The 9,971-nt window shown below is 47.3% G+C and overlaps 1 protein-coding gene across 2 annotated transcripts; it reads left to right on the top strand.

Moving 5' to 3' along the window:
- The first annotated feature begins 419 nt into the window (after nucleotides 1–419).
- THOC3 (THO complex 3) lies at nucleotides 420–9,707 on the top strand. 2 transcript variants are annotated; one of them, XM_045576863.1, is made up of 7 exons: nucleotides 421–774; nucleotides 2,151–2,307; nucleotides 3,829–4,033; nucleotides 6,790–6,951; nucleotides 7,723–7,823; nucleotides 9,418–9,585; nucleotides 9,625–9,707. In XM_045576863.1, the coding sequence occupies exons 1-6, from the start codon at nucleotides 508–510 to the stop codon at nucleotides 9,579–9,581; spliced, it is 1,056 nt and encodes a 351-aa protein (XP_045432819.1). In that variant the 5' UTR covers nucleotides 421–507; the 3' UTR covers nucleotides 9,582–9,585; nucleotides 9,625–9,707. The 2 variants fall into 2 exon arrangements, with proteins under 2 accessions (XP_036280552.1, XP_045432819.1); XM_036424659.2 differs by having other exon boundaries at nucleotides 420–774; nucleotides 9,418–9,707.
- The last annotated feature ends 264 nt before the right edge of the window (nucleotides 9,708–9,971 follow it).

A 9,971-nucleotide genomic window follows, 5' to 3' on the forward strand; every position in this document is an offset into this window, starting at 1 on the left:
AGTGTGTCTTAGCAGCGGGTCCCAGGAGCCCTGCTATCTGGTCTTACATAGGGGGTACAGATCACATTATCTATTTTCTTCACACAGGCCACCCCAGGGTGCTTATCAGATTGTTTATACATTACATCCCACACTTTCAGATAGCACACTTCAATGCCACACTTTAATACTTATTCAATATTGTATTGCTATTACTATAACATTTGCCTACTCAGAAGTAGGTAAGGGGGACATAGGAATCCTAAAAGTCTCGGAATCGTTCACTTTGCAGTACATTTAAAGCGGAATTATTACTGTTTGAAAAGGCGCGAGCGGGCTCGCGCGCGCTGCACGGCGGGATTTGTAGTCCTTTCCCTGTGGGCCGCAGTGCGGCTGCGCGGGAGAGACGCCGCACGTCGGAGCGCATGCGTGCGGCGGCGGCGGCAGGACTGACCGGGCTGAGGCCGGGCCGCGGCGGGACTGACCGGACCGAGGCTGCGGGCCGGCGCGGCGGGGCGGGGGCCCGGCATGGCGGTGCCCGCGGCGGCCATGGGGCCCTCGGCGCTGGGCCCGGGCGGCGCCGGCTCGCTGGCCCCCTGGAGCTCCGTGGGCGGCGGCCCCACGCGCTACGTGCTGGGCATGCAGGAGCTGTTCCGCGGCCACAGCAAGACGCGCGAGTTCCCCGCGCACAGCGCCAAGGTGCACTCGGTGGCCTGGAGCTGCGACGGCCGCCGCCTGGCCTCGGGCTCCTTCGACAAGACGGCCAGCGTCTTCCTGCTGGAGAAGGACCGGCTGGTGAGCGCGGGCGGCGCGGCCGGGGGGAGGGCCGCGGGATGGCCGGGCGGGGCTGGAGGGAGAGGGTGGCGGGACCCGGAGCGGGTGCGGCGCGAGGGGGGGGGGTGTGGGGGCCCGTGTGAGGGGTGAGGAGGGGGTTGGGAGGAAGGCGGGGTGGTGAGGGGTGAGGAGGGGGGTGGGGAGGAAGGCGGGGTGGTGAGGGGTAAGGAGGGGGGTGGGGAGGAAGGCGGGGTGGTGAGGGGTGAGGAGGGGGGTGGGGAGGAAGGCGAGGTGGTGAGGGGTGAGGAGGGGGGTGGGGAGGAAGGCGGGGTGGTGAGGGGTGAGGAGGGGGTGGGGAGGAAGGCGGGGTGGTGAGGGGTGAGGAGGGGGTGGGGAGGAAGGCGGGGTGGTGAGGGGTGAGGAGGGGGTGGGGAGGAGGCGGGGGTGGGTGATGGGTGAGGAGGGGGTGGGGAGGAAGGCGGGGTGGTGAGGGGTGAGGAGGGGGTGGGAGGAGGCGAGGTGGTGAGGGGTGAGGAGGGGGGTGGGGAGGAAGGCGGGGTGGTGGAGGGGTGAGGAGGGGTGGTGGGGAGGAAGGAAGCGGGGTGGTGAGGGGTGAGGGAGGGGGTGGGAGGAAGGCGGGTGGTGAGGGGTGAGGAGGGGGTGGGGAGGAAGGCGGGTGGTGAGGGTGAGGAGGGGGTGGGGAGGAAGGCGGGGTGGTGAGGGGTAAGGAGGGGGGTGGGGAGGAAGGCGGGGTGGTGAGGGGTGAGGAGGGGGATGAAGATGAAGATGGGGTGGTGAGGGGTGGGGGGGTGATGGGTTGGAAGATGGGACGAGGAGGGGTGTGGGAGCGGTAGGAAGGAGGGGTGAAGATGGGTGGTGAGGGTTGTGTGTGGAGTGGAGGTGGGGGTGCAGACAGGTGCAGGGTGGATGGGGCGGGCGAGCAGGGGTGAGGGAGTGGTAGGAAGGGTGTGTGTGGTGAGTGGGGTGGGGGGCTGTTGTGGGGTCCCCGCCGGCGAGAGGGCTCCTGTGACTATGGGAGGCTCCTGGGGGAAGGAGCAGATGCGCTGGGACCCTTGTGGCAGAGGAGGCGGCAAACCAGAGGAGGGGGCAAACCAGAGGAGGGAGGCCAGGCTGGGCAGCAGTAATGGTGTTGATGTGGAAACCAGCCTCCTGTGGTTCAGGGGGAGGGGGAAGGGGAGGGGCATTTGGGAAGAGTTTTGGAAGAACCGGACTCGTTTTAATTTTCTAAATTTTTGTTGGTCTGAGGAGGTTAAGAAGTTACATACACGTGAGGTTAAGTTGTTACACGTGTGAGGTTAAGGATTTACACCTGAATGAAGTTAAGGAGTCACGTTTGGCAGGTACACATGTGTGACACCTGGAGTCTGGTCTTTCAGGTCAAAGAAAACAATTACCGCGGACATGGCGATAGCGTGGACCAGCTGTGCTGGCATCCAAGTAACCCTGACCTCTTCGTCACGGCGTCTGGAGACAAAACCATCCGCATCTGGGATGTGAGGACCACCAAGTGCATCGCTACTGTGAACACGAAAGGTGAGCTCAGAGAGGGGGCAATGGGAACACACGTCACTTACATGCATTCAACAAGCACATTTCAAATACCTGGCCCGGTGCTGGTTATGGGACATCCTGAGCTCCAAGGACATCACAGTTTAGTGCATTAAAAAAAAAAAATCCTCTAACAAAATATGACGTGGTTCATCGTGGAATGGAGATGCCTGTATTATACTCTATAAAGTGGGTGCCCAGGATGCAAATGCTGAGGTCTGCCTGGGGGAGACAGGGAGGGCCTCACAGAATTTGCGCAGACTCTTAGAGGAGCCGTGGGAATTTAGCGGTCGGTGCGATGGGAGGGAGGGCAGCTCTACGAAGGAACATGTGCACAGACATGGAGCATTTGGGAAACTGCTCATAGGCTAGGATGGCTGAAGCTTGGAAGGGCTTGGGGGTCTGGGAGAAAAGGCCCTGTGCCTTTACAGGCTGTTATTCACCAGTATTGTCCTGTAAACTTTGAGGTAATTTACCATGTGTTTTTGATTAAAATGTCATTGATTATAAGATAGACCAATATTTTAAGTGCCATTAGGAAAGGAAATAAAACTTCCAGATAACAATGTATTCCAAAAATTTTGACATGCATTCAATGCATTTTAAGATGCATCCTAGATAATAAATATGAAAAATATGTGCATCTTAGAGAATTAGTAAAGTTGATGAGATTTTTAATTGATGTGTTCAGTGTGTTGGCAAGACTCGTAGGTGGGATGATGTAGTTATTTCCCTATGATGTATAAGTGGATGAACCTTAAAAATCGGTTATATATACATAAACACACACACACACATATAAATGCCTATTAGAAAAAAAGAACCAGCCGAAACCGGTTTGGCTCAGTGGATAGAGCATCAGCCTGCGGACTGAAGGGTCCCAGGTTCCATTCCGGTCAAGGGCATGTGCCTTGGTTACGGGCATATCCCTGGTAGGGGGTGTGCAGGAGGCAGCTGGTCAATGTTTCTCTCTCATCGGTGTTTCTAACTATCCCTCTCTCTTCCTCTCTGTAAAAAATCAAATACAAAAATAAAGAAGAAAAAACAGCTTATCGAAATAATTACTAAATTAAAGCTTAATTAAATTTTTGAGTCAGCTTTAAAGAAAAGTATAGCTATTACATGATTTGGATAAACGTTGTGAAAGTGGCATGTGCATGACCGGAGTTTGGGAAATGCTGGTGTAAGAGAATCACAAGTTTGGAGCCATATCCAGTGGCTCTTCGAGCTTTGGCAGGTTGGCTCACCTCTTCCATTTCTTCACCTATGAAGAGGGATAACGAATTGCTGGTAAAGACAGTGTTGGGAGGCCCACATGGGGAAGTCTGTAGATGAATGTGCCCGGCTCATAGTTGCTGATTCTTAGTTGCTCGTTGCCTTACATTGACATGACCTTAATGAATGAACTCTGGAGATAACTCTGGCCTTCCTTCTAGGAAGACAAAAGAAATTTCTTGAGGATTCTGGGCACACAGATGATCTCACTGATTACACCTGGTTTTCTAGGGGAGAACATTAACATCTGTTGGAGTCCAGATGGGCAGACCATCGCCGTGGGCAACAAGGACGATGTGGTGACCTTTATCGACGCCAAGACGCACCGTTCGAAAGCAGAGGAGCAGTTCAAGTTCGAGGTCAACGAAATCTCCTGGAACAACGACAATAACATGTTCTTCCTGACGAATGGCAATGGTTGTATCAACATCCTCAGGTGAGGGGCTCCTAGCTCAGGGAACCGTCCTCTCCGCAACAGCTGGGGGCACTGGTGGTTGCTGAGACGGATTAGGTGTGAGTCTGTCCTGAAGGAGCCCAACGGATACACTGGAATAAGCCCTAGCCTCTGTTGAGTTGGGCACCTTATGTTTTGCTGGGTCCTCACAGAAATTCTAAGTGTTTGATGGTGTGCTAACCATTTGATAGATAAGGATCTGGGGTTCAGAGTCCCCGGTCAGCTGGTGAGCTCTAGAACTGGATGCACCTCAAATTGTGGCTAACTTGTACCCTTAGAATAATCTCAGCTAAAATATATTACACTCACTGCAAGGAAGTCATCTCACACCCCTCGCTCCTCAAGGTCAGAGGCTTGTTTGATGTGCTTCCTATTGGGACCATTTCTCATTTTATCTTATTGTATGCTTACTTGTCAGTATCCTCCATTAGACTTAAGTTCCGTGAGGGTAGAGACTGTGGTTAGCTTGTTTACTGTTGAATTCCTAATGCCTAGCCCAGTCCCTGCTACACATAGTAAGGATTTCAGTAAATATTTGCTCTCTAAACGAATGAAATGGTGGAATTGGAATCCAGGTCTTTCTGGTGCTGTTCTTCCTGCTGTCCTGGGTGAGCGATGCGAGGCAGAGGGGAGCAGGTCTTACCTCAGAGAGGCTGGGTTTGCTGGGGAATCCTGAGGAAAGAAACTGGAGTTGGAGGTTGAAGGAGGCAGCCTCTGAGTTTGACTGAAAGATGAGTAGAACTTTAAGAGTCAGAGGAAGGGAACTGCACAGGTGACAAAGCAGGTGTGAGTGACATGGCTTATTTGGAGAGGAGTTGGTAGGTCAGGGCTGCTGAGAGGGTGGCAGTTAAGGTATTGAAAAGAGTCTGAACTTGGCAAGATAAAGTTGAAATATGATTTGGGACCAGATCTCAAAAGGCCTGGATTTCTGTGGTTGGTAACTTGTATTGTACTCTGTAAGCAGTGGGGATTCTATAACTTACTTTCAAAGCCTTTTTATTAGAGAATAAAACAGACATGGGAAACCACATAAAACAAATGTATAGCTTAATGAACAGTCATATGCATTACACCTGTGTAGCCCACTCAGGTCAAGGAATAGTACTTTGCTGACCATCTCAGAAGTCAGTCCATACGCTTTTTCCTAATCATAACCCACTCTCCTGAAAAGTAAGCACTGTCTTGAGTTTTATCGTTATTTATATTTTAGCTACCAAGTAAGTATCTCTAGATGTTCTAGCGTTTGCCCTTTTAAAGGGTTTGATAAGTCTCTTTAAGTCTGTTCATCTAGAAGGTCCCCCTCCATCCCTTTCTTTTAGCTTTGGCTTAGCTATTGAAAAACCAGAAGAGATTTTCCTAGTCTGGATTTTGCTGATCTCATAATGCTTATTTATTTATAGGAATATGAGACACGTCCTCTCTCCTACTATTTGGTTACTCAGGAATATAGTTCATTTAGGGAAGACAGGATACATGCTTGATTCTTTCTCTTTATCATTGGGTAATGAATTAGTTTCCTATCATCTTCAAATATGACCAGCTAGCCGAAACCGGTTTGGCTCAGTGGATAGAGCTCGGTCTGCGGACTGAAGGGTCCCAGGTTCGAGTCCGATCAGGGGCATGTACATTGGTTGTAGGCGCGTCCCCGGTTTGAGTGTGCAGGGGGCAGCTGGTTGATGTTTCTCTCTCATCGATGTTTCTAGCTCTCTATCCTTATCCCTCTCTGTAAAAAAATCAATAAAAAATATATTAAAAACAAACAAACAAAAACACAAATATGACCAACTAGAGGTTTTTGTGTGTGCGCGTGCGCCCTTTAATCATTATGGACTTAGGTATTTAAACAGTTTTTTTAAATGATAAAATTAGGAATTCATACTGATGATTTCCAATTAAAATTCAGGACTAGAGGAATTTTACTAAATCTCTTCTATATTATGAATCTCTTTCCTTTCAGAGTATTCTGGGCCTCAAAGATGCAGGGGATTATAGAATTAGAATGCTCCATGGTTGCTTATTACCTTTATCCGACATTACACATACAATTATCTCCGAATAACCACCACCACCAATGTAACTACTTAAAACAGTAAATTTTGCTTGTTGTATGTGCTTTTATTCTTCTTCTATTAAAAAAAAAGTAATACTATAGATTGTCAGAGTATAGAGCCATTTCATATACCTTTCCTTTTAACCATATGTAGTTTCTACAAGAAACTGTATGTACTGCTCGTCACCAGCACGATATTGATAAATCTTTAGTCATTTGGATTGTCAAAGCTCATTCTCTAGTTTAGATTCTTCAGGAATGGTTCATGGGAACAATATTCCCTGAATTCATAGTTATAACAAATACTTATGAAACTTATAGATGTTTTCTTATAGTGCTTATTTGAACTTTTTGTAATTGATCATCAGTCTTGGTAGCTATAAAAACCCTTGCTTGTGTGTCTGAAATATGTATTATGTTTTCTTTTGGCATAAAGTGTTACTGACAAAAGGGTCTAATAATAACTGAATTTTCTTTTTCAATCAGTAACTTTACCTCTGTGTCACATCTGGATTTATAGTCTCAAGTGTGTGGTGTGTGGTTTGAAATCTGTATTTAAGGAAAGCTTTCTTAAATACAGTCTTTGATATTCTGTTGTCTTTGGTTTTCCTCTTTACTGTATCCTATTGTTACTTTAGCATTACAGTCCTCTTTGCACAGTTTGATTGCTGTCTGTCATATTTTGCAGCTACCCAGAGCTGAAGCCTGTGCAGTCCATCAATGCCCATCCTTCTAACTGCATCTGTATCAAGTTTGACCCCATGGGGAAGTACTTTGCCACCGGAAGTGCAGATGCTTTGGTCAGCCTCTGGGATGTGGATGAACTAGTGTGTGTTCGGTGCTTCTCCAGGTAAGCGACACTGCCAGCACTTGCCTTGTGGGACATTTTATTTCATTTTAGGTAAAATTGTGCCTTCTTATTGGGTTATTTAAAATCTTATTACATTACAGTTGATATTCATTATTATTAGTTTCAGGTATATAGCATAATGGTTACATATTTATAGAACTTACAAATCGTTCTCCTCGATAAGTCTAGTACCCCCTGACACCATACATAGTTATTACGATACTAGAGGCAGTGTATGGAATTCGTGCACTCAGATTAGGGGATTCCCTCAGCCTGGCCTGCCTCTTCTTGCAGTTCAGAAGCCTTCGGGGGAGGTCTGACTGACGGCTTATGCCCGCTCCTCCTAGAAAGTGGGCCTAAATTATCAGCCGGACATTGTTTGTGCTGCCACGGAGGCAGGAGAGGCTCCCACTACCACCGCTGCACTCGCCAGCCATGAGCCTGGCTTCTGCCTGAGCAGCGCACTGACCACCAGGGGGCAGCTCCTGCGCTGACCTTCTGCCCTCTGGTAGTCAGTGCACGTCATAGTGACTGGTCCTTCTGCCATTCGATTGATTTGCATATTAGCCTTTTATATAGGATTATTTTTATTTTATTTTTTTATTTTATTAAGGTATTATATGTGTACATATGTTACCATTGGGCCCCCCCCCCATATTATATAGGATTATTGACTATATTCCCTATGCTGAACTTTATATCAGCATGGGGAATTATTGGGTTATTCTAATGTCTCCTTTGTCTACTCTTCTATGTCTACTTTCTCCTTAGGCTGGATTGGCCTGTGAGGACCCTCAGTTTCAGCCATGATGGGAAAATGCTTGCTTCAGCATCAGAAGATCATTTTATTGACATTGCTGAAGTAGAGACAGGTGACTAAAACCTCCCTATCTTAACAAGAACCTTCTCTTCCTTCATCTCTGGCCATCAGGACTTCTCCTGTCATGTGATTTCATTTCTGCACATCACTCCATCAGTATTAGTATCAATGAATTTGTCTCTTTAAGGCAAGTTTGTTTTTTACGACTGTTACAGTCAGGTAAGGAGGGAGCAAAGAATTAGGAAAGGCAGGGGCAGGTCTGAAGGAAAGTGATTTAGGAAAATATTTTTTATTTATTAACTTTTAATTCTTTCATTATAATGAAAAATTTACAATACAGGAAGGAAGGACCTGTGGTCCCATCATTTAATTGCTATCTCTTTTTAGCATTGTAATATATTTCTCTTTATTTTTTGCCTATATGTGAATATATATATATGTGTGTGTATATACATATACATACATACATATATATATATATATATATATAATATATATATATATATGTATCGATATATGTATATTTAAACTTTAAGGAATTATCAAAGTAGGTGTGATGTGCTTTAAAAATAGCAAAACAGAACTTGCAAATAGAAAAGTGGAGTGTAAAAGAATTTCCTCACTTTTATTTTTTAAAGTAGCTGTATTATTTTGGAAATACATGAATCTTTAGTAAAGAATTAAAACTATGTAGAAAACTTCAGAGAAGTAGTAAAAAACTTGAAATTCCGTGATTTAAAGAATGCCACTGTTGGTCGCATCATGGGGAACATGGTTCAGCCACCCAGACACGCAGCTCCTGTGATGCTGGGGTTCTCACCTGTTACTCTGGACCCTGCCTCACCTGCAGAATGTTCCAGCTTCTCAGTGCAGTGGCTGCTGAACTCACTGCCGCTTTGAGTGGGGTTCGAATTTCAACAAGTGGGAGGAAAACAATTTTGGGAGAAAGAACTTACATTACTCTTATTAGAAAGCATTGAGACTTAGTAGGTGGATCTGCTGCCTGGAAACAGATTGACCTCATATGTTGACTCCGTTGCTTCCTTGAGATGTGATTTACCTGTTAAGTCACTCGTTTCTGTGTACAATGGTGTTGAAAACCATTACCTGTCTTGCTGGGTTGTCGTTATACTCTATGGCAGGCGTCTTCAAACTACGGCCCGCGGGCCACATGCGGCCCGCAGAGGAGTCTGATCCGGCCCGCCAGGTTTTTTGGGCAGTGAGCGCAGCCGAGGTGTTACAGTAGGAATTAGTAGTTCATATAGTCCGGCCCTCCAGCTCTCTGAGGGACCGTGATCTGGCCCCCACTTTAAAAAGTTTGAAGATGCCTGCATGGGAATAAAGTATAGTCCTTGTGATTCATAGGATGCTCAGTGAACATCAGCATCTGCTCACTGTTTTCCCACCGAGTGTAGGCCAGGTCAGAGCATAGGCTCTTACGTTAACCCGTCTGCGTTCAGAACCTGCTCTGCCACCCAATGACCTGTGACCTCTCTGCGCCTCCGTGTTCTTTGTAAAGTGGGGGAATGATTGTGTCTGTCTCATGGGGCTCTCAAGTGGATTAAATGAGTTAATTTAGCTAAGTGCTTAATGAGTGTGTTCTCTTACTAATGTATTGATTGGTTTCTCTATATTGATTTTTGTAGGAGACAAGCTATGGGAGGTGCAGTGTGAGTCCCCGACCTTCACTGTGGCCTGGCACCCCAAAAGGCCTCTGCTGGCATTTGCCTGTGATGACAAAGATGGCAAATATGACAGCAGTCGGGAAGCAGGAACTGTGAAGCTGTTTGGGCTTCCCAATGATTCCTGATGGGAGGACCTGACCTTGCGAGACAGACTGAACTGAGATTAGTTGGTCTGTTCTCTCCGAGTTGCTGCGCACCTACAGTATTTGTACATTGCTGTAAATTATAAAAGTCTTTTTTCAGGCTGCCCATTCCAGTTGCGTTCTTGTGTGTGATGTTAGCAGTTCCTTTTCTCTCCTGCGTGAGGCTCTCAGTGTGGGTGATGACACCAGCATACCTGTCCTCTGGGATCTCCTGGCCTGCTTTTGGGGATAGGGCGGACTTCATTGGACTTGCTTTTGCTTGGACACTACCTAGCTTGGAGGGTGGGGGAAAGGGAGAGTTGGGGGCCCTAGCCAGGCAGCTCCGTTGCTTAGAGCGCCGTGCGGTCCCAATACGCCAGGTTTACTCTCTGT

This window comes from Pipistrellus kuhlii, unplaced genomic scaffold (assembly GCF_014108245.1).
Source record: "Pipistrellus kuhlii isolate mPipKuh1 unplaced genomic scaffold, mPipKuh1.p scaffold_m20_p_8, whole genome shotgun sequence".
NCBI classification, from domain to species: domain Eukaryota; kingdom Metazoa; phylum Chordata; class Mammalia; order Chiroptera; family Vespertilionidae; genus Pipistrellus; species Pipistrellus kuhlii.